At 43.5% G+C, this 25,153-nt stretch overlaps 1 protein-coding gene across 4 annotated transcripts; it reads right to left on the minus strand.

The window, feature by feature from the left end:
• Positions 1-317: 317 nt before the first annotated feature.
• Positions 318-17,331, minus strand: LOC101530008 (cytochrome P450 4A5-like). Of its 4 annotated transcripts, none has more exons than XM_058660856.1 (12): positions 17,137-17,331; positions 11,322-11,457; positions 10,593-10,637; positions 10,059-10,186; positions 6,475-6,593; positions 5,974-6,128; positions 5,086-5,192; positions 4,809-4,999; positions 4,577-4,710; positions 3,607-3,671; positions 3,392-3,468; positions 339-1,166 (listed from the first exon to the last, which is right to left on the minus strand). In XM_058660856.1, the coding sequence occupies exons 1-12, from the start codon at positions 17,329-17,331 to the stop codon at positions 998-1,000; spliced, it is 1,521 nt and encodes a 506-aa protein (XP_058516839.1). In that variant the 3' UTR covers positions 339-997. The 4 variants fall into 4 exon arrangements, with proteins under 4 accessions (XP_058516842.1, XP_058516839.1, XP_058516838.1 ...); XM_058660855.1 differs by having other exon boundaries at positions 11,322-11,463; XM_058660857.1 differs by having other exon boundaries at positions 340-1,166; positions 5,974-6,032; positions 11,322-11,463.
• Positions 17,332-25,153: the final 7,822 nt, after the last annotated feature.

Below are 25,153 nucleotides of genomic sequence, written 5' to 3' on the forward strand. Positions count from 1 at the left end.
CCTTGGTCCACATGTGTGAAGTTATGTGGAGGCAGATAGGTTGGATCAGGACTGATTGATGTCTGACAGGGCAGACATCACCTCCCTCTCTTCCTAGAAGTGACTTGTTACCTTACCTATCTTCACTATTCATCTCTCATCTTTTCCCAAGAGAAAACATACACTACAGACAGCTTGTGACTTTTATCCCAAGCAAGAATATAGAAAGAGAAGTGAGTGCAAATGGTAGCACTACATGTATCCCAGAAGGGAGACATTGATTAATATGTTTCATGGCAGTAAGGAAGGGACTGTGTTGGGCACAAAGGGCCCCCAGTGAGGTCTAAGTTCTTAGCTAGGAGATCTATGGACAAGTGAGCATGATGTAATCACAAATATTCTCACAGCAGAGAAGGTGGTACAAAGACACAAAGTGGAGAGATTCTATCATATTGAATACGAAGGAAGACCCAGAAACCATGTGGTACAAAGAATGTAGCTTTTGATGAAGGGAAAGTTTAGAAGGATCTCACCCAGAGCCCTGGATGTTATGTGGTTTTGTGGTTCTTTCAATGCATTGGCAGTATACCACCATAGCTCATTCCAGACTTACAATCTACAAGATCGTAAGAAACTAAATTTATGCCACTGAAAGACAGTGAAACTGTGTGATTATGATAGTGGTAATAAAAAACTCACAACCAGGCAGATATAAGCAAGAACAAAAGGAAAATACAGGTAGAGGAGACGGCAATATGGGTGAGTGTTTGCAATGATTAGGGGTTGTGCGGCTATTCTGAGATAGAGGCAGCTAAGACTAAGGCAGACTGACAAGCCAGCTGACAATTCAGAAGTGAGAAGATCTGGAGGAGACAAAGTAGCACAGACTCAGGTGGAAGAAGCTCAGGTGGGCATAGAGAAAGCAGGATGTGGTCAGTTCTGCAGAACATAGCACCAGGGGACAGGAGGATCGGTGAGCAGTCAAGACACTTGCAGTTCCCAGTCTTATTCCTGCCAGTTAGTGAAGCTTTCTCAGACGGAGGTGGATCCCATTTCTGGACTTCAACACAAGTCGCGCTGCAGGCTGGGGAATCCTGGCAGGATCTGGCAACAGCTCAAAGCGTAGCAGGGTCAGGGCCACAGCCACCTTCATCTCATTCATGGCAAATTGTTTCCCGATGCAGTTCCTGGGATAGGTAGGGACAATGAAGTGAGATGTAGCTTTAGACACCCTTCAGAACTGGGCAGGCATTAGTTTCTAAGAATGAAACCAGGGCTGGTCATTGAGGGCCCTCCTTCATGTGGTCCAGCCTGACTTGTTCCCTCACCCATACTTCTGCTGCAAGCACTTGCCACACTGTCCTGACCTTGACAAAGCCTTCACTTTCCAGGGTTTTCCTGACCCCTCTTCTCCTCTCAGTAGTAGGAGATGTCTGCTGCTCAGCCATCTCTTACCTGCTCATGTCCTGTCCCTGGTTTACTTCATGGTGTTGTGGTCACTGAGAATGTCATCCTTCCACCTCTGACTGCCAGTTCCTCAAGGCTCAGACCAGTAACTGCTGAGCCCTATCTTGCTCCCAGTTGGGCCTTTCCCTCCTGTGTCTCCTACAGCATCATTTTGCTTTCTTTAAGGACACACCACAGTCCAGATAGTCCAAATTATATGGATGATTTCACAATTATCAATTGTCATATGACCCAGCAATCCCACTTCCAGGAATATTCAAGGGAAATGGAATTCATCTGTTGAAGAGATATGCTCACTCCCTTGTTCCCTGCAACGCTATTTATCATAGTCAATAAATGGAAACCACTAACTTGTCCATCCAGTGATGAATGGATACTGAAACTGGGAAATGTATGCACTATATGAAATGTTACATAATCATGAAAGAGCAAAAGCTTTTAATTTCCAACAACATGGACGGAACCAGAGGTCCATATGTCAAGTCAAATAAAGCCAAGCTCATAAAGACAAATATTCATGATCTCATTCATCTGTAGATTCTGAAGAATAGGTGGTCTCATAGAAGTCAAAAATATGATAATTATCAGCAACTGGGGAGAAGAACTGGGGGATGTAGAGAGGGATGTAGAATGGCTGATCGATGGGCACTAAGTATAGCTAGGCAGCTGTAAGATGCTTAAAGGTTCTGTTACATTATAAAGTATTTAGGGGTAATGTTAGTAACTTTATGTTTTTCTACTAAAACAAAGGTACAGGATTTTGGGCATTTTCACCGTGAAGAACTGTCTAATACTTGAAAGGGTAAATATATCTTGATTGGATCTTACACAGTATGTGCATATACTAAAGCATGACATAGTATACCACAGATGTGTATATCTGTTAAAATCTTTAAAATAAACTGTTTTTAAAATTAAAAAAATATCTCTACCTACAGTGTCAGGATATACTTAATTGCAGAATGATGTGCTTGGGATTGCTGTTGAAGAATTATACTAGTGTAATAATATAGGGGAAATCAGTGGGGGGAGGGGAAATCCCTGAGCTTATGGAACTATATAATAAAAAATACAAAACTTAAAAATTTAAAAAAAAATCAGCTCAAAGTAGATCAAAGTACTAGACTAAACTGTGAAACTACCAGAAGAAAAAAGGGTAACATTTCAAGACATTAATGGTCAATTATTTACTTATTTTTTTATATGACCTGAAGAGCAAAGGGAAAAAAAGCCAGAATAGATTAATGTGATTATATCAAACTAGGAGATTGGGCCAAATCCAGGCAACAATCAAGAGAGTGAGCAGACAGCCTACAGAAGGGAGACAATTAATGTAAGCTATGTATCTGACAAGGGATTAATATCCCAAATACATAAGGAAATAAATCAGTGTGAGACTGATGCACTGGTGGGGTACTTTCAATAAAGAATTGTAATCTTTCAAATATGTGACTGAAACTCAAGACATACAAGAACATTGGACAACAAGCAACCAAAAGCCAAAAACAATCTTTAGGCTCAGCTGTTGGAGGATTAGCAAGTTAAATAGAAATGGCAGTGGGCTCGATTTAGAAAGTGTGGGAGGAGGAGAGAGATCCATCCTTTATGAAATTTGGAGAAGCATAACAAAGTTTAGTATATCCAAGACTGTCTAAGTTATGATTGCACAATGAGGAAATCATGAGAACACAATGGATTCTGGAAGACAAGTTTACTGAATTTTGGATGGCCACCAGGAAGAGTAAAGAGCCAACGCCTCAGTGCTATGCCATGAAATGCCGTCTCTCTACTATACCTAGAGACACTCAGTTAAAACCTCTTTCCCATAAACATAAAGCAAGCCATATCTGAACATCCAACTAGAAACACAGGAGACTGCAAATCCTGACAAGGAGTCCAGTACACTATTTTACATTGCTCTAATGACTGCACGCAGGAGACTTACCTTGATCCTCCTGAAAAGGGTAGGAAAGCATGGCTGTGATAAGTAGCATCGGGTGCAAAACGGGTAGGGTCAAACACCTGCAGAGAAAGTATGCAGTCTGAAAGATGGAGTCAAGGAACTTCTTCCAACCCTCAAGGGCACAGGAGCCTAAAAGTGGGAGCTGAAAGAGATGCTCCTGAGAGATTGTTTCATACTCTCCTCAGGGGTGTTCATACCTCCGGGTTTGGCCACACGTTTGGGTTGTGGTGAAGACCATAAACGGAGAGTACAACTGTGATACCTGCAGGGTAGATAAAAGACCGAGAGAAGACTGATTATACCCACAGGGTAGGGTGCTGTTCCTTCAGCCACAAGCGGTCATGCAAGCACTAAATTTCTGGATGGCACAAATCCTCATTTTATACAGGATAATCCTCTACCAGGCAAGTGGGGTGAGCTTGACAAAACTCCTGAGCACAGGTGAGGAATAGGATACAGTGAACCCAAGAGTGAGAAGCAAGTAGAGGAAATATGCAGTTTGCAGTAACTAAAGTGAAAAGTGACATGATCAATTATTTTCTGTGAGTTTTGGAAAATACACATCAACCCAGTATTCACAAGAACCCTCTAGGAAAGACTACCTCTTGTGCTGTTTTGTAGAGGTACTGAAGTTTCAGAAAAATTTATTATCTCACCAAGGAGGAAGCAGCTAGAAGGTGATGTGGGTCAGACCCACTGACTGGTGTGCCAGCAAGTGGTGTTTTCCAACAGCTGGAATTAAAATCTGTTCATCAGTTGCTTTCCACTATCAACGTGACAACTTCTCATAGACTGGCCTAAATGTGACCCTCACACAAGGTTCCCTGATCTGCCTCCTACACCTTGACCCATAAGGACAGAAGCACATCTTCTTCTCTCCAAGTTGATTTTTTTCTACAGGCCTCCACACCTCTGGGAATTAGAATTTTCATGCTGCAAGCCCATGGATACAGTCAAGGGAATAACCTATATTTCTTGAGAATTGGCTTTGTTTAAGCACCATGCCAAGCTTTTTCTGCATGTTATCCAAATCGCCAAGTCAGCATCCTTCTTAATGACAAAGAAAGGAAGATCCAGAAAGGTTTAGAAGTATTAGTACCTGCTAGAATTTTCAATCCTCATGTATCCCTATAAAACATGTAGCTGAGTAAGGGCAGAAGTGCATACCTTTGGGTAAGGAGCGTCCATCAGGGAAGGTGACCGGCTTGCTGAGGTCTCTGCTGAAGTTTGGTACTGGTGGATAGATCCTCAGTGCCTCCTTAATGCACATAGTGGTATAGGGCATCTTGTCCAGGTGGTCCCTGAAACAATGCCAGTGCAGGGGAGGGGCAGGCTGAGCACACCAGGGCTCCACCTCTCACACAGCCAGGGTCCTCCCACCTCTTGGGCCTTCACTCACCAGCTGATAGAGGCTCCATCCCCCAGGACGCTCTGGATCTCCTCACGGCACCTCTGCTGATGCTCTGGGTGTGCAGCCAAAGCATAGAGGATCCAGGAGATGCCACTGGCTGTGGTGTCATGGCCCTCAAACATGAATGTGTCCACCTCGGCGCGCAGGTCCTCATCAGACAGGCTGCTCCCGTCCTCCATCTTGGGCAGACCACAGGGAGAGGGCAGGCTCAGTGCCTGCTCCCATGCCTCTAGACCAGCCTTGGGGCTGACCTGCACACACTGACCTTGGCAAAGAGGAGGATGTCCAGGAAATCCAAGCGCCTCTTGCTCCTGACCTTCTCCAGCTCTCCTTCTTCCTGCAGGCGAGCCTTCCTTAGTTTGATCACTTGGTCTGTTCCAGAATAGCAGAGGTTACCAGCTGGAGCTGAGAGCTCCTACCACCCCCAGGAACCCTACCTGTTCCTATACCATACCCTTAGGCATTAGAGTAAGTGTGGGAATAAGTGGATGTGTGGTTCAGTTATAAAAAGTGCTATTTCCCTTTTCTCAAAGTTATTTCTTTGAAACGAAAACTGACAGAATGACAGAGGTGTGTGTGTTTGAGAGAGGGAGCAAAATCTTCCATCTTCTGCTTTATTCCTCAAATGCCTGTAAAAGCTAAGATTGAGCCAGGCCAATGCTAGGAGCCAGGAACTCCATCTGCGTCTGCATCTCTAAAATGGGTGCAGGGACTCAAGTACTTTAGACAGAAAATGCTGTGTTTTTGGGTTCATTAACATGGTGGTGCATTTGAAGTGGAGGTGAGATCCAATCCCAGGCACTTAGATAAGGGATACTAAGTGTCTCTGGTGATTGCTTAACTCATTATATTCCAACTCCCACGCTACAGTATTGTCTGATACAGTGGACCTCTGTGTGCTAGCACTGCCCAGGAGCCTCAGCTAACATTGCTAGTTTGGGGCCTCATTCAACCATTACTAGTGTGATGGCACCGTGATCCTTTGCTCAGTACCTGGCATCACACCATCTCCACTCCTGACCCTTGCACCAGGAAGTACCCAGGATGAGTGTGTCCCATCTCCAACAAGGAGTCTAGCTCTGCCTCAGGGGTCCAGGCAATTTCTCTGTGCTCTGCCTGGTGAAGGAGGGAAAACAAGAGGAGGGGACAGAACCTGTGTGCTCATGGGCAAGCTGGCAGGCACGTTGTGACAAGCGGCCTTGAGGACTCAGCCTGTAGAGGGTGTCGCTGTGGTGAAAGACATTCCTCACTCGGGCAAACACCAAGGCATTCAGGTCCCCAACAGCCTGGATGTAGGACTTGGAATTCCTGAAGGAGAGGATATAGAAGAGATGAGAGCGGAGGGGCCTGTGATCTGGAGGCAGAGTGGGGCTCTGGGAGGAGATCTCTCACATAGTGGAGAGAGGCAGTATTGAGACACGTGTTGTGCCTATGTAAGTTGGCAGGGAGCCAGGCTTCCACCTGTGCTAGATCAGGGATTGTGGCTGAGGCAGGATAAGGTCTGGTCTGCAGACCTTATTGAGAGCTTGTTGTGGGGCTTGTCAGAATCTTACCTTGTGTGGAGGTGAGCATGGGAGCTGCCATACTTTGCTGTCAAGTGTGTGTACATTGGCTTGTGAGAACAAGGCACTGCATCTGAAGGGTCACCACTGACCTACTATCTAGCTGGATGCTGCTCTCGTGGCTGAAAGCACACTTCATGATGGTGTCCAGGGTCATCAAGGAAACGTGCTGAAAGATCTCCACAGGCGACGGCTGCTTCTCCCATTGGTCCTGTAGGAGAGGGCATTGAGCTTGATTTCCCTCTTGAATTCTGCTCCTGGCCAGCAGATAGTATGTTTATACTCCCAGATAGTATGTTTAGGATTGTTCACTTTGCATAACATATGGTTTAGAGGTAATTAAGACTGTAAAGCAGATGTTTGTAAAGTGATGCTTGTTTTTTTTTTTTAAAGATTTATTTTTTATTTTTATTACAAAGTCAGATATACTGAGAGGAGGAGAGACAGAGAGGAAGTGGAGCTGCCGGGATTAGAACCAGCAGCCATATGGGATCAAGGCGAGGACCTTAGCCACTAGGCCACGCTGCCGAGCCCTGTTTTTTTTTTTTTTAGACAACAGGATTCTTTGATGTTCTGATATCTTAGCTAGTTGTGAGGCACTGTTGGAGTCAATGTTAAAAGGCAATTGTGTTTCTGAGGACTGCTCAGGGCTCCTGGCTGTTGTTCTGATGATATTAGTTCCTGTAAGGAAAGATCTGGGCTTCTTCCATCCCGTGTGGGAGATCCGATAGGGGATGGATGACCTCAGAGTTCTCAGCCAGGAGCCTTGAGTGGTCCTCAGAAACAGAACAGTAAGATTCCTTTGGGACTTGAGGGAGGACTTTTTTTTTTTAATTATTTATTATTTAACTTCATTAATTACATTGTATTATGTGACACAGTTATATAGATACTTGGGTTCTCCCACCCCTCCCCAAACCCTCCCACCATGGTGGATTCCTCCACCTTGTTGCATAACCACAGCTCAAGTTCAGTTGAGATTCCCCCATTGCAAGCGTATACCAAACATAGAGTCCAGCATCTTATTGTCCAGTCAAGTTCAACGGCTTCTTAGGTATACCCTCTTTGGTCTGAAGACAGAGCCAGCAGAGTATCATCCCAGTCAATTGAAAGCTCCAACATACCATCAGCAAAAACTTACATCATTATGGAATTAATTGACATAGTAATGAGTAACCAATATGTTAAAAGTAAATGCGAGTTCCCAGCCACCTTCTGTGACCACCTCACCTACACTTCAATTTTAGTTTATACACAACATATAACATTCAAAACATAACATGTTATACATAACATCATATCATCTTAAATTAAGGCAAACATGTGGTATTTAACCTTTTGTGATTGGCTCATTTCCCTTAGCATTATGGTTTCCAGTTTGGCCCATTTGGCCACAAAGAACTGCATTTTGTTTTTTTTAATAGCTGAGTAGTATTCCATGGAGTGGATGAACCATAGCTTTCTTATCCAATCCTCTGTTAATGGGCATTTTGGCTGCTTCCATGTTTTTGCAATTACTGATTGTGCTGCTATGAACATAGGAGTGCATGTTGGTTTCTCATAAAACAAGTGTTCTGGATATATTCCTAGGAGTGCTATTGCTGGATCATACGGTATGTTGAATTTGAGTTGTTTGAATATTCTCCATACTGATTTCCATAGAGGCTGTACCAACCTGCAGCCCCACCAGCAGTGGAGAAGGGTTGCCTTTTCCCCACATCCTCACCAGCAAGTGTTGGTGGTATTATGTATGTGTGCCATCCTTACTGGAGTTAGGTGGTACCTCATTGATGTTTTAATTTGGATTTCCCTTATTGCCAGGGAACTTGAGCATTTTTTCATATGTTTATTTGCCATTTGGGTTTGTTCCTTTGTGAAGTGTTTGCCCATTTCCCGTGCCCATTTCTTGAGTGGCTTGTTTGTTTTGACATTTTGGTTGTTTTGTAGCTCTTTGTATATTCTGGAGATCAGCCCTCTATCACCTATGTTGTGTGCGAAGATCTTCTCCCATTCTGTGGGTTGCCTTTTTACTTTGTTGATTGTTTCTCTAGCTGTACAGAAGCTTCTTAGTTTGATGAGGTCCCAATTGTTTATTTTGGTCTTGATTTCTACTGCATTTGGAGTCTTTTTTAGGAAGTGAGGGCCTACCCCTAAGTGTTGCAGTGTGTTTCCAACATTTTCTTCCAAAAGTTTGAAGGTTTCTGGATGTAGGTTTAGATCTGTTATCCATTTGGATCTGATCTTAGTGTATGGTGAGAGAGGGAGGACTTTTTCCGGTCCTTACTTAGTTCCAGCTTTGGATTCCCACCCTCTCTTGCAATGACCATCAGGGTCGCTCCGGAGCGCCCCTCCCCCCCAAAAAAAACAAAATTAGAACAGATAGACAGAGACCAATAAGGAAAGCTTAGAACAGACAGGAAACAGTCAGCTCGGACTCATATACACCTTATTAGGTAGGACACAAAGATTAGTTACTCCTCACTAAGGTATTGAAGATTTCTCTGCACACCCCTTCTAAAACTGTTCTGCACCTCAAGTGTTAACATATCCCTTGTTAAGTTATAAGCCTCTTTGGACTATCCTATAATTCACCAAGTTCAGTAAAAATCATGCTTAATACTATAAGCTGCTAAATATAAAAAATGAAAATAGACATGAGACAGCTGAATAGTACCCTATAGCCATTTTAAGGTGTATAGCAGCTGGTTGTGTATAAACTAAAATTGAAATGTCAATGCAGTAGTCACAGGATGTGGTTAAGAACTTGCATTTTCTAGCATATCGGTTACTCAATACCATGTCAATTAACTTCATAATGGTATAAATTGTTATTGACGTTGTGTTGTGGCTTTACATTGGAGGGAATGATATTCTATCAGCTATACTTTCAGACCGGGGATGGTCTCCCAATGAAATTGTTGAATTTATCTGGACAATAGGATGCTGGACTCTATGCATGGTAAATGCCCACAATGAAGGAATTATGACTGGATATGAACTGTTCCACTAAAACAATGTGGAGGAATCCACCATGGGGGGAGGGAATAGGGAGGAGTTGGGGGACTCTTAGAGCCTATGAAACTGTGCCATAAAACGAAATTTAAAAAAAAAAAAGGCAATTTTGTCAAGACAGAAGGAGAAAGCTGTAGGCACTAGTGTTTGCAATCCTAATGGTATAGTGTTAGAAATCTCATTTCTTTTCCATCCATTAAACATTTGCTGGGCACAGATGAATGAGATATCAGATTTCTGACAAGAGGTGGTGGTATGGCAGATAAGACTGTATTTGTACATCTCTGGTGTCTATTTCACTTCACAGGTGGATCATAAACTCAAAATGACCTGGGTCCCAAACCATAGTGTGGGGAATGACATCATGGGGTGTTTGTCTTACCATTGATATTGCCATTGAGCAATTCACACAGTGACAGGCTCTTTTGCAGTTCTGTGGGAATGACTACTCCTCCAGCCCTCAGTGCTGAAGACTTAGAAGTGAGAAGAGAGATATCTGCATCCTCACTGTCCCAAACACTTTAGGGAGCCATCTTTCCACAGTAATGATCTAAGAGAGTTTTTCCATGTCTGATGGCTGTCTGTGGGACACATATGGTTATTAGAGGAGTCTGAATATATGCTGGGAGTGCTGTATGGAGGAGAGAAAGGGAGGCAGACTCACCAGCATCAGTTTGACAGACTCCACCATGAGCCCCACGTAGGGTTTCAGGATGTCATAGTGGAAGGCGGGGGTCAGCATGCGCCGGTGCTGGAACCACTTCTGTCCATTCAGCAGGAGCAAACCATACCCTGGACCAGAGATGTCATGTGGATATATGTTTGGAGATGAGATTTGAGAGATATTGGGAGGTAATTTGGGAAGAACAGGTGAGGGAAAAACAGAAGGTGAGCTATCTTACAGAAAGGCAGGAGAGGCACAGCACATTAAATAAATGTGATTTTCCTAGCCGGGCTGTTGTGGGAGATATGAATTACAGATTGAGAAGAGTTGAGGGACCTACTTGAATGCTGGGCTGAGAATGTTTGCAAAGAATTGAGAAGTATGTGAAGGAGCCTCAAGAAGGCTCATGCCAGCATTTGGAAAGAGTAAGTGTCTGTTTAGGAGGAAAATGAGACTTCATGATGTTCTGAACCAATTAGCTACTTGACAAAGCTAACTGGCAAATGCATGCAGCTCTAGTTTAGATGTACGTACCAATCCAGGGAACAACAAATCTGTAGGAACCATGAGCCTTTGGATCTGAAAGGATAAGTAAAAGCTTTATAGGAAACTTGCCATGACCAAATGAAGCAGCCCCCTAAGTAGCTGTCATTCAGAATATGGGCTACCATCTGCTCTTGAGGATTGTCACTTGGCAATTGGGGTTGGTCCCAGTAACTTCTCATTTGCTTCTCACCCCCTTCTATCTTGTCCTGAAAGTCTGTTGTGCTCAACAAGGTAGACTCAGGGCCCCAGCAGCACAGCTTCCCCAGGACCAAAATAACCTGACAAGAAATTCACGTTGTGTCCTCTCTCTCAAAGAATAAGACAAATCCTGCATATTAGTTTTCTATAATAGGTCTTGGCCTGGCCACCCTGTGACTAGGGTAGCCAATAGTTGGACATTTTAAACTTAGGTTGGGATGTATATGGAATTTGTTTTGAGATCTGGAGCAGCTTATATAATAGATCACTTAAATTTGCCTACAAAACCAAGAACAAAAAAGAGGCTGAGGCTAAGAAATTCAGCCCTACACAGGTGTTTTAAATATTCAATAGTAATTAAATACTTTAATCTTTAGGCTGTGTCATGAGAACGTTGGAGAGCTGATGGAGGGTTCACATAGTTCACTTTCACTGCCAGTGTCTTGCGAAATTCTATGGCCTCAAGGACACATTCTCAAGAGAGAACTGTTCCAGTTGCAATGTGGGTTTCATTCTCACCTGATCTCCCCAGTATCATCTTCACGTAGTCTGGGTCATAGAGATGGACACGGGCTTTGCTGCCTCCTAGCCAGAGAGGACAGGCCTTTGGGTACTTCTCCACCCATTTCACTATATGTTCAATCTCCTGGTCCATCTGGAACTGTCACCAATGGAAAGACAAACAATGACGACCTTCATTTTATTCTATTCCTCTTAATGAATACAAAGGATGTTCCAAGAGAGGCAGCGCTGGATCCGTCAGTAGAAGTGAGAGTTGTGGAGCTGTTTCTGGTGGTCTGGACTCCCCAGAACCTGATCCCGTGTTGGGATGCCTCAGCAGAGTTTTCTGCAAAAACTCAAAGCAACTGCCTTCTGAATATGGATCCAGTGATTGCCCATAGCCTTCTGACAATCATGGTTAACTTGGATGTATAAATATCAAAATAGTGTGGTCTGTGAATTTGAGATTTTGGATTTCACATTCTCATTTTCAATTTTTCATTGAAAAAATCTTTTGTGAGCTACCCACAGTCTGGAGCCATCTTTCAAAATTCTGCACAGATCACAAAGCCCTTTGCTTTCTGGCTTCTGCTCGTGTCTTCTTCCTCTCCCATGCTGGCAACTCCAAATGACCCACTCCTTCCATCCCTGAGGCTGTTGCTGTTCAACTGCTGACCCTCCCACAGGCAGACCTGCCTACTCAGCCTTCCCTTAGCACACCTCCCTCCAGCTGGGCCTGTCCACTCAGCCAGACCTTTGTACACCTCCCCACAGCCTGGCCTGCCCACTCAGCCAAGCCTTTGCACCCATCTCTACAGCCAGACCTGCCCACTCAGTTAGGCCTTTGCACCAATCTCTGAAGCCAGACCTGCCCACTCAGCTAGGTCTTTGCACCCCTCCCCATAGCCAGGTCTTTGCATGCACTCTTCCCTTAATCTGGACTGTCCCTCCTCTCTGCCACAGAGTAATAGCCTTTCTCCAGCTTTCAAGTCTGAATTTAGCTTTATCCAATCTGGAATTCTCAACAATCATTTGCTCCTTGAGATGTTCCATGTAGTCAGCTCTTCTTAACTTAGCTACTTCTGCAAAAACTCAAAGCAACTGCCTACTGAATATGGATCCAGTGATTGCCCATTGCCTTCTGACAATCATGGTTACCAGCTCTGAAGATTCTTGCTCTGCTGTGGGACAGTTTCCTTCATTCATTACATGCTTATTGAGCACCTGCCATGTGCCAAGCACTGGCTCAGGAATTTAATTAGGATTTAGTTTGGAATTGGCTCTATTGTTGGGCAGATAGAAGTTTGAGAGATCAAACAATAGAAGAAGCCCAAGCACCTAGAGAGACTGTGGGGAGGAGCCTGGCTAAGAACCGAAGGTTAGGGAACCCTTCCTCACTCACGCGCTCATTCGGTGACTGAGTCACCACTTACTAGGGGGCTCTTGGGTTGCAGAGATGAGTCAGATTTCTCCTTTAAGCACCCTAAAGGGAGGACACTACAAGAAAACACTGCTTATTTCAGAAGAAGGACAGTCCATAGGAGTAAATGTTGCCTCCTCCATTCCTTGGAGGTCCAAGAGAACTTGGGACTGGGTCTTGTCAGGTAGATGGGGGGACAAAGTTATTTCAGGCCAGCAGCACAGGGTAAGCAGAGATCCAGGGGTTAGAATGAACAGGCAGGTATTCAGGATAATGAATAGTTTAGCATAGACTAAGATAGTAAGAGGGAAAGTTGAGGGAGAGAGTTGTTGACAAAGGTCTGTGTAAGGCGGAATGTTTCCATTTGCCATGTTAGGCTCCATCCTGCTTGTATTCCTTTGGCCTTCTTCTATATAAACTGAAAAATGTCATCTTTCTGCAATCATCAGCCTCTCTCTCTCTCTTTTTTCTTTTATAAGGATTTATTCTTCCAGCTATCGGCAACTGCTTAGGTTGCCACTTACCCAGGAAAGGGTTACACTGCTGAGAGAAAACAAGCCAATACTGGCAGGCACTCTGAGCCTAGGTAATGCCAAATTTATGTAACTATACAGGTGTGCCAGTGTAGTTGTCTATTCTATTTTTTTTTTTTTAAAGATAGGTGGGGGGCCCAGGCACGGTAGCCTAGTGACTAAAGTCCTTACCTTGCATGTGCCGGCACCCTATATGGGTACCGGTTCATGTCCTGACTGCTTCACTTCCCTTCCAGCCCCCTACTTGGGGCCTGGGAAAGCAGTAAAGGACAGCCCAAAGCCTTGGGACCATGTACATACATGGGAGACTCAGAAAAAGCTCCAGGCTCCAGACTCCTGGCTTTTGATCGGCTCAGTTTCAGTCGTTGCTGTTGCTTGGGGAATGAACTAGCAGATGGAAGATCTTTATCTCTGTATCTCCTTCACTCTGTAAATTCGACTTTCCAATAAAAACAAAAAAAATTTGAGAAAAAAAGATATGTGGGGAAGGCGGGGAATGCCAGACTGACACATGTCACCCTGGCTCCCAGGCTTGGGATTTGGAGATTGTGTTAAGTGATCTGAAGACAGAATGAGAGTGGCTGAGGGCATGTTTGATCAGGGAGGAATGACTTCTGGTGTCTTCCAAGGAGCAGGCCTCTGGACTGGTGGATGAAATGGAGTGGTTTAAGAGGTGGGAAACCATAGGGCATGTCTAGGTCAGACCAAGGCAACCACTAATGTGGAGTCCTGGTCTGGGCTAAATAGCATTGCACACCAACAACTGACACATGCAAAAGCTGGGGCTAGAGAGCATGCATGGTTGAGCTAGGCTGCAGTAACCACCCACGAATGTCAGAGCAGGTGGCAGGTCACCTCAGGATGGGCCATAGCATCCACCAGAAAGTGAGAGAGACTGATCTGATCTGATCTGCGGGCAGATTCTGCAGGAGAATTGTGGACTCACCTTTGTAGGACTGCAGCACCTGCAGGTTTGCATAGAGAGTTGGGGCTAGTGATGGTCTGGACCACTGAACTTATCTGACACTTGCAGGAGCTGGGGCTGGGAAGAGGCTGAGCTGAGCTAGGCTATACCAACCACCTGCATATGCGAAGGTCAGGACTGAGGGTAAACCATGTCAAGCAGGGTCATGGCACCCGCTAGCATGCACAAGACCTAGGCCTGGGAGTGGACAGGGGAACTTTGGGGGATCCCTTCCAGGGCTGCTCCTTCCATTGGTGAGCATATAAGTGCTGGGACTAGGTACAGGCCAGTCTATGGATAGTCTGGGCTGGGCTAGGCTGCTGAACCCACTGGTGCACAGGAAAGCCAGAATGGATGATGGGTAGCTAGGCTAGGTCATAGCACCTGCTGGCTGAAAGTGATGAAACTGGGTGTAACTCATATCAGCCTGGAAACACACTACTCCCTGACTGGTCCAAGATCTGGGGCTGGGAGCAGCCCTGGTGGAGAACAATGTGGGCCCTCCCTGGTTGGGTTGCAGCTCCCACTGGTGAGCATGAGAGTCAGGGCTGGGAGTTAGGCCAGGCTGGTCAAGGCAGCAGCAACTGTCAGCATATGTGTGGGTCAGGTGTGGGAGAACGTGAGATTGAACTAAGCCGCAATACCCATGACTGTGCATTTGAGCCAGATAGGCTGTGGAATGGAATAGGCTAGGCTGCAGCACAAGCCAAAACATGGGTTTGACTGTGTCTGGTTGACCTTGTTGGGAGTCACCCCTACTAGGCCATGGCACTTGCTGGTATGCAAGAAAACAGCATGTGGTAGGCTGGGCTTGGGCTGGGCTGCAGCATCCATTAGTTTGTTTAAGAGATTAGGCTGGGGGCAGAACTGACCAGGTATGTGAATTGGCCGGTGCAGGAAGTTCACAGACTGAACCTGATCCTGCAAGGCCTTTTGCACCCAAACCCAGTCTGAGGTCATTCCAGGCAAAGTTTCTTAGGGGACTCCTCAACTAGATGGCTGAACTCAAATACTACCACTGGGAAAAAAATCACAATATATGTGGCCCAACCTTGGAGTGTAGGTGTCAGGATTGGGTCTCCTCAGTTGCTGATGCCTATGCAATAGACAGCATGTCCATATGTATGTGGGGCCATGACAGCCAGCTCATCTAGGCTAGCAGAGAATGGCAAATGCCTTGTCAGAGGATGGAAAGCAGAAAAGGTTGGACCATTCTCCTGGCCAGGCTATATGACATATTCCTAGACCTGTGGAGGAACCAAGGTGGAGTTGATCAGCCAACAGGCCTTGGAAGGATTTTCTCAATCCTTGTGCAATAAAGCCCATGAAGTCTCATACTTATTAAAACCACTCAAGTAACACCCTCAGAACACTCTTCCCCACACTGGGGCCTCTAAGGTGTTATTAAACAGCTGTCTCCCATACCCAGTTGCTAATGTAGTTTGACAGCAAGCAATGGCCTCATCTTTTTCACCCCTTGCACAGGAGAAAAAAATTGAAACATTTGTCCCACCCACCTTTCTTCATACTTCCCCACCCTAATTAAAGACCCCCATGGGTATGCATTTGTCTCAACTATGTAAATAATATTAAAAATAAAATAAAATTTAAAAATGAAAGGATTTATTTTATCTATTTAAAAGTCAGAGTTACAGAAGGAGGGGGAGAAATAGAGAGAGACTAGAACCCACACATAATTGATCCACTCCCCCAAATGGCCGCAGTAGCCACTGCAGGGCTGAACCAAAGCTGGAAACCAAGAGCTTCTTCTGTGTCTCCCAGTGGAAGCAGAGACCCAAGGACTTGGGTCATCTTCTGTTGCTTTTCCAAGGGCTCTAGCAGAAAGGTAGGTAGGAAATGGAGCAGTGAGATTTGAACCAGTGCCCAAATGGGATGCCGCCATTGCATGTGGTAGATTTGCCTGCTATGTCAAAACACCGATCCCAAACCTCCACCTCTTATGCTTGGCTCATCCACAATTTTCTACTATGAGACCCTCATCATACATTCCCGTGCCTACTTCTCTTTTCCCTATGTACAGGGTTGCAGTACAGGTTAGGGGCTAGAGTATTTGCTGTTCCTCCCCAGACCTTGACTTGCTCCCTTTCTTTTTTTGCTGTCACTCCACACATCTGAGCAGAGCACCCTGATGTCTGATTCTGTGCTGGGTCCTGTGGTGCAGAGGTGCATGTGGTGCTAAGGAGCTCACACTTCAGAGGGCACTGGAAAAAACTGGGCAGGAAATGTTCCTGGTTAATGTGTGATTCGGTGCTCCTGGTCTGAAAGACAGAGCACACCATCCCCTTCATGAATTCCCATTCTGGAAATTTCAGGTCTAAGGCCAATTGAGCTCTTTACTCTCTATAGCCGGTATGATCCACTCTCATCTGACAGAATGTGCTCTACCTGTGTCCCAGTTCCTTCTGAGACCAGTATCACCTTCAAACAGTGTGACCCTGCAGAGCAAAGATCCCATCAGACTGATGACTTTGTCCCCAGGAATGTTCAAGGCCAGGCGTGGAGGATGGGATTGAGTCACAGGGGCAAAGAAATCTCATGAAGCCTAGTTCTAGGAGAAACATCTGTAGCCTCTGGAGTAGAGGCAGGGAGGCACGGCCTCAAGGCTGGGTCAGGAAGGGCCAGTCAATGTCGTTCAAGTTTAGGGCTGCCAGGACAGAGGGCAGATGTGCCTGAGGAGAAAGTGTGTGCCAGAGCTGGGTCACAGCTGGATAGTTGCCAGTGACACTGGGAGTTATTCATTGCTAGGATGAGTGTAGACATATGAGGTCACCTTCACATTCCCTAGAGGCCACATGATCATCAGCCTGCAACACTGCATCCTGCAGACCTGCTGACCAGACTCCAAGAGCCCTGGCTGCCCCCACCCGCACACTCCCTTCTGCCCTTTGTTCCTACCTCTCGCCGGTTCCCAAAGAACCAGTGCGAAGGAGGGCTCGGGAAGTGCTGGAAGACTTTGAGCAGCCACTGGCGTTGCAGGTAGAACTGGCCTGCCTGGAACAGCAGCAGAAGCAAGCCCAGCAGGAAGGCCACTTGCAAGAGCCCAGAGATGCTGCCCAGGAACCTGGCAGGGCTCAGTGCAGAGACATTCATGGTTCAGCAGCTACCGGACCTGTGAGCATACCTCTGTCTCACTCCCAAAACAAAATTTATTCAGGTTCTGGGAGGATTGCACCATCTATTTGAGGGGAGGGTAAAGGTTGAGAGCAGGGATTGGATATCATCATGCAGAGTTGCTTAACACAGAAGAATGCAATTTGAGAAACAACAAAAGAAAAGTCTTAGCAAAGCACAGTGATAATACACACCTACTTTCCTCTGTATGTATTACTTAGAATTATTTTATAGATAACTTCTTTATGTCAGGCCCTGTGCTGGGTAGTGGGGCTTAGCTGTAAGAAATAGAGACATGAACCCCAACTTGAGGGAATCCAGTCTAGTTTACCAAGTTCATATTGGTTCTAGAGACTGTCTCCCTAAATTCAGGGATGAGAACCTGATTACCAAGAAGCAAAGAGACGAATTGTAGGGAAAACAGACATCCATACCTGGAACAGGATTTTAGTCATCCTCTGCTGGACCCTATCACAGCCTATCCTAGAAGCCTCTAAAAGTTCCCTGGGGCTTGCCCTGCACACTTCCCAGCTTTGCTCAAGTGTCTCTGCTGGCAAATGGATCGAAGGACATGACCTCAAGAAGTTCTAGCCCCAGATCAACCTCACTGCCTCTCTAGCCAGAAACTTACCTTCTCAGGTCCTCAATTTCTTCTTTAATAAAAGTAGGTTAATTCTCTCCCTATCCTCTGACGGACTGTTCATTCTTGGAGCCACTCATTCATCTGAAAAATCTTTATTGACGTCACAGCCAGGTAGATAGATACAGTAACAGAATCAGTGCAATGAAACTTTGAACATACTTCAAAAACTTTGAAGAAAGTAGAATGAAAATATGTTTATTTTGTTGCAAAGACTTTTGAAATACAGGCATGATATATATATTTTAAAATAACACATTTTTATTTATTTGAAAGAGAAGCACACACACAGAGAGAAATGCCTTTGTATTGTTGGTTCACACCCTGTCTACTTTGTCCCCAAGTCAGGATCCAGCAACTGCAGCTGAACCTCCCACAGGGATGGTGGGAACCCACACATGTGGGCCATCATCTGCTGCCTCTCAAGTGCATACTGGGAAACTGAATTGGGAGCATGGAGTAGCTGGGACTCAAAGTAGATGCTCTGTTGTGGGATGTGAGCATTCAAAATGGTGGTTTAACATTCTGAAGCACAATGTCTATCCTTGATTTTTTTCTTAATACACATCTTCCATGAACTTTTTATTACTCTCACTTGAAAATTTCATATTGGAGAAATAAAATGTCCAACCAGCAAAGAAGAGTATTAACACAAAATATAAGGATGTATAGGAGTCCATGGGGGAACAGTACTAAATAAGAACTCAATTGGGTCATGGCCATTATACAAAAGTGGACAAATGCAATATGTTCATCTTCAAGTTGCTCACCCTCACTTTTAACTATTTAAACTGTTTTAAAAATGTTTGAGATACAATACCTTTAATTATTTTTATAGTCGGTGGCTTTATGCTTCACTGACTAAAGGGTTCATTAAGCAAAAAGAAAAACAGTTCAGCAGGAGCATAAGCAAAGACCATAAATAATAAATGATTAAAAATATGCCAACTTTGCCAATGTGCAATAATATATACAGATATATGCAGTATATACATATTTCATGATATATATACAGATATTTGCAATATATATATTTAATGGTATATATATACAGATATATGCAATATGTATCATATGCAGATATATACAATATAAACAATATACAGACTTCATGAGAGTCGCAGAGCATCAAAATCATAGTAGTATATAACTTTAACAGCTTGCCCACCAAAGATTCAAAATAAGTTGGGCAAAATATTATACCTTTGGAAAAAGTGGTATACACAGGCATTTTTTTTCATTATTTGTTTCTGTTGTTTTATTTTTATTTTTTTAAATTGGCTCCCATGTATAAGGAAGAACATGTAGAATTTGTCTTATGGTGTCTGGCTTATTCCACTAAGCATGTTGTCATTCAGCTGCAACCATTTTGATATAAATTATAGACTTTCATTCCTTTAATAACTGAATAATATTTCTCTGTGTGTGTGTGTGTGTGTGTGTATGTGTATGTGTGTGTGTAATGCCTGAAATTCAGAGCATAAAACACAGAGGATGATTCAACTAAAATCGGTTGGGTGTCAGCTCTTGCAGGGGTGTGTCTTCTTTCATGTCTGGCTCTTTCACCAATCTAAACTCCTTCCAAACAGCCACCCCTCAGCATGTGTCATGTTATAGTGTCATTGAGGACAGACTTCTGTTTCCTTTAAATCTTAGGCCTTTTCTACATCATTGAGTGAAAAATACACAACTCTTCCTAGATAATGATTTGGGGGTGGAGTGGATGAACCAGCAAATAGAAGATCCTTACCTCTGCCCCAGTTTTGTATTTGGCTTCTATCCCCATGCCCTCTTGGACCCTGACTTCTGTCCCACTTGGCTCAACCTCCATTGTTTATCTACAGCCTGATGTATAGTCAAGGGAAGGACTTGGGAGTCAGCGAATTGGGCTTTGAATACCTGTGGAGACCTCCTTCTCTGGATCTTGTGTTCTCTATGGTTCACTCATAAATTCCTATTTGTTAACTTTAGTAGGCTCCTACCATATCCATGGAAGCAAAGATAAAACTTTACGTAGTTTCACAAACATACTACAGAAAAGTTTTTTTTTTTAATAAATACTCTTTAATTTATTAGCTAACAACAAAGAGATCAGAGCCAGTTGTGATGTGATTGCTTGACATAATATTGTCAAGGAAAAAAAAGCTAAGTTGACCAGAGAGGTAAATTACACATTCAAGCAGATGCATCAACTCTTTGCTTGTCACAGGCCCAGCTGTAAACAAAACACCAAACAGAGGAGAGAACTGGCAAAGAGCACAGTCATTTATCTCTGAAAGAGACATATTCAAGAGCAAGTGAAATAAGACAAAGTTCTTTTGGAGTTGGTCAGAGGCCAGGTTTTAACTGTTATAGATTAAATGTTTTGTGTATCGGATTTGGCAATTCTAGTTTCTTTTGTCGTGGTAGGGAGATGCTGGATTTTTCTGCCTGTTTTGAACTCATGCTTTGGTCAGCCAGCATGTTGTGTTCCTCCAGCTATGTTTTTTTGGAGGATCGGTGCCTTCTGATAATTAGAAGGAATAACACAAAGGTTTTTGTATTTGGCTTGTCACAGAATCAGTGGTTTTGAAACAGTGGTAGTCACCCCTTTTCCTGCGACTTCCTCCTTGTAGCAGTCACCCAGGGTCTCAGACTGGGACTGGGTTTTCATGTTGGAGTCCTGGGACCTTAGGGTTGGAAAAGCCTTTGTCCCTCCACCCACCCAGGATGTGCAGACAGACGTGCCTGGGCTGGAGACTGTGCAGGGGCGCCCAGCATCTGCTGTGAGTTACTGTAATGAAGCTCAGCCAGCCAGAGCCTGCTGGACTTTGATTGTTACATAAGCTACTGCCCAGGAAAACATTGCCATCCCTCACTTGGGAAGGAGAGCTTTCAGACCTAATTGGATACTTCAGCTTGTTTTAAGTTTTATTTGTTCAATTTTGTATCCTGTTGTTAGGACATAGATTTCTAGGTTTCGTGGACCGGCCTGGAGAACCGGGTGTAGTTTGAGGGGAAGGAACCTTCATTCTCAGTGACACCAATTTATCGATTCATGAGTCAACATTTATTTTTTTTTGATGGAATTCACTGATTTCTTGTAGATTTTTCTAGGTCTTTTTTGTCCCCCAGCCAATAATGTGAGAGATTTGCGTGTCTATGGTCTCACAGTTCTACTTTTGTAATAATGGTTTCCGAAGATAGGGGGTGAGTGAGTGAGATAAAGAGAAAGGGAGAGGTGTTTCGGCCTGTTCTTTTCTAGGTATAAAGGTCTGGCAGGTACAAGTTCCTTCCGTCTTTTTCGAGGGATTCATATATCCTGTACATAGTTTAATGTGCTACAGTTTGGCTAGAATCTTACTCTTGTTATGCACTTTTCATTCCTCCTGTTTAAAAAATGAGATAACACTTGCCTGAATCTACTTCATTTTTGGTTTTCCCAAAGATTAGTAACGGTATTGCCTTGGTCAGGTCTGTAAGAACTTTTGGTTGGTGTTATAATGTGAAATATTGCTTGAAATATGGACCAAACTTCTCCTGTGCCCCATTCATTCTTGGGGCAGGGAGGGAGTGGAGGTTCCTTCTTTTATTTCACATATCATTTCAGCTGCAAGACAAAATGTTATGTTGGAGAAAAACAGTAAAAGAGCATGAGTGTCATTGTTCCCTCTACTCCGCCATTTGAAGTTTTTCCCTATCCTTCTCCGATAGCTGGCCTGCTTTCTTTCTTGGGACATTGCTTTTATGAGTGATGGCTTAAAAAGCTCTGAGTTCATCTGAATGTCCCCTGTAAAATAATGTTACTTTGATCACCCTTCTAAAAACTATTAACTTTTTTTTTATTCATTGATTACATTGTATTATGTGATACAGTTTCATTGGAACTGGGAATCACCCCACTCCTCCCCCCGCCCTCCCCCCATGTGGAATATTCCACCTTGTTGCATGTCCACTGATCAAGTACAGTTGAGATTCCCTCTTTGCAAGCATAAACCAAACACAGAGTCCAACATCCCATAGTCCAATCTAGTTCCTCAGCTTCCTGGGGAGACCCTGTCCGGTCCAAGGGCAGAACCATCAGACTATCAACCCGATCAATTAAAGGCTCCAATGTACCCTCAGCAACAATTAACTTCGTTGTGTAACTAATAGTTATAGTATTGAGTAACCAGTATGTTAAAAACAATTGCAATTTCTTAACCATCTTCTGTGATCACCTCGTTGTCAATTCAGTTTTAGTTTATATACAACATATAACATAATATACATAAAATAACATGTTATACATAACATCATATCCTCTTAACGCAAACATGTGGTATCTGACCTTTTGGGATTGGCTCATTTCCCTTAGCATTACGGTTTGCAGTTTGGCCCATTTGGCCACAAAGAACTGCATTTTGTTTTTTTTAATAGCTGAGTAGTATTCCATGGAGTAGATGAACCATAGCTTTCTTATCCAGTCTTCTGCTGATGGGCATTTCGGTTGCTTCCATGTTTTTGCAATTAATGATTGTGCTGTTATGAGCATAGGAGTGCATGTTGGCTTCTCATAAAACAAGTGTTTTGGGTATATTCCTAGGAGTGCTATTGCTGGATCATACGGTATGTTGAATTTGAGTTGTTTGAATGTTCTCCATACTGATTTCCATAGAGGCTGTACCAACCTGCAGCCCCACCAGCAGTGGAGTAAGGTTCCCTTTTCCCCACAACCTCACCAACAAATGTTGTTGGTGCTTTTATTCATGTGGGCCAGTCTTACTGGTGTTAGGTGGTACCTCATTGATGTTTTAATTTGGATTTCCCTTATTGCCAGGGAACTTGAGCATTTTTTCCTATGTTTATTTGCCATTTGGGTTTGTTCTTTTGTGCCCATTTCTTGAGTGGCTTGTTTGTTTTGACATTTTGGTTATTTTGTAGCTCTTTGTATATTCTGGAAATTAGCCCTCTATCACCTATGTCATGCGCAAAGATCTTCTCCCATTCTGTGGGTTGCTTTTTTACTTTGTTGATTGTTTCCTTCGCTATACAGAAGCTTCTTAGTTTGATGAGGTCCCATTTATTTATTCTGGTTTTGATTGCTAATGCTTTTGGTGTCCTTTTTAGGAAATCGGGGCCTACCACTAGATCTTGCAGAGTATTTCTGACATTTTCTTCCAAAAGTTTGAAGGTTTCTGGATGTAGGTTTAGATCTTTTATGCATTTGGATTCGATCTTAGTGTATGGTGAGAGATGTGGGTCTATCTTTTTGTTTCTACAGGCTATCAACCACTTGTCCCAGCAGCATTTATTGAACAGACCTTCCCATTTGCCTGGGTTGTCATTTGTCTTTTTGTCAAAGATTATTTGGCTGTATTTGTGTGGGTTCCCATCTGGTGTTTCTATTCTGCTCCATTGATCTTCTTCTCTTTTTTTTTGCCAGTACCAGGCTGTTTTGATAACCACTGCCCTATAGTATGTCCAGAGGTCTGGGACTGTGATTCCCCCTGCTAACTTCCTGTTCTTCAGAATGGTTCTAGCTATTCGTGGTTTTTTGTGTTTCCAGATGAACCTTTGAATCCTTGTTTCCAGATCTGTGAAGAATGTTTTGGCAATTTGATTGGGATTGCGTTGAATGTATATAGTGCTTTTGGCAGTATAGACATTTTAATGATATTGATTTTACCTATCCAGGAGCATGGGATGTTACTCCATCTTTCGAGGTCTTCTTCAATTTCTTTTTTAAGCAGTTTGTAGTTTTATTCAAATAGGTCTCCTACATTTTTGGTTAATTTATTCCCAGATACTTCATACTTTTCTCTGTTATTTTGAATGGTATCTTGCTGGTTAGGTCTTTTTCCATCTTTGGGCTATTTGCATACACTATGGCTGTTGATTTTTGTTCATTAATTTTGTATCCTGCCACTCTTCCAAACTCTCGTATAAGATCTAGCAGTCTCTATATTGAGTCTCTTGGGTCTTCTATGTAGAGAATCGTGTCATCTGCGTATAGTGAAAGCTTGACTTCTTCATTTCCCATTTGGATTCCTTTGATTTCTTTTTTCTTGTCTTATGGCCTCAGCGAGTACCTCTAGGACTATGTTGAACAGCAGCGGAGAAAGCAGACATCCTTGTCTTGTTCCAAATTTCAGTGGGAAGGGTTCCAGTTTTTCTCCATTCAGTATGATGCTGGCATTGGGTTTTTCATATATTGCTTTGATTATGTTGTGGATTTTTCCATCTATGCCTACCTTGGTTAGGGTTTTCAGCAGGAAGTGGTGTTGGATTTTGTCGAAAGCTTTTTCTGCGTCTTTTGATACTATCATGTGGTTCTTGTTTTGCAATTTTTGGATGTGGTGTATCACATTTATGGATTTCCGGATGTTGAACCATCCCTGCATTCCAGGGATGAATCCTACTTGATCTGGATGAATGATCTGTCTGATGATTTTTTGAATTCTATTGGCTAGGATTTTGTTGAGAATCTTAGCGTCAATGTTCATCAGAGAAATAGGTCTGTAGTTTTCCTTCTCAGTTGGGTCTCTGTCGGGTTTTGGGATTAAGGTAATGTTGGCTTCATAGAATGAGTTTGGAAGAGTTGCTTCCTTTTCTTTTGTATTGAAGAGTTTGTAGAGGATTGGGGTCAGTTCTGTTTGGAATGTTTGTAGAATTCTGCAGTGAAGCCGTCTGGGCCTGGGCTTTTCTTTGTTGGGAGGTCTTTAATCACTGATTCAATCTCTGCTTCAGTTATGGGTTTGTTCAGGTCGTTTGTTGCCTCTGGGCTAAGTTTTGGCAGGTGGTAGAAGTCTAAGAACTTTTCCATTTCTTGGTGGTCTTCTGATTTGTTGGAGTACAGTGCTTTGTAGTAATTTCTAATTATGTTCTTAATGGTTGCAGTGTCTGTTGTTATGTTGCCTTTTTCTTCTTTGATGCTGTTAATTCTTGCTTTCTCTTGTTTTTTCTTTGTCAGTTGGGCCAGCGGGGTGTCTATTTTGTTTATCTTCTCAAAAAACAGCTTTTTGACTCATTGATTTTGTGTATAGTTTTTTTTTATTTCTATCTGATTAATTTCCTCACTTGTTTTGATGATTTCTTGATTCCTGTTGTGTGTGGGGCTCTTCTGCTGCTGTTTTTCCAAATCCTGGAGGTGTATGGTTAGTTCCCGTGTTTGACACCTCTCTTGGGCCTTGACATGGGCTC

The sequence above is a fragment of the Ochotona princeps genome, chromosome 2 (assembly GCF_030435755.1).
Source record: "Ochotona princeps isolate mOchPri1 chromosome 2, mOchPri1.hap1, whole genome shotgun sequence".
Lineage (NCBI taxonomy): Eukaryota > Metazoa > Chordata > Mammalia > Lagomorpha > Ochotonidae > Ochotona > Ochotona princeps.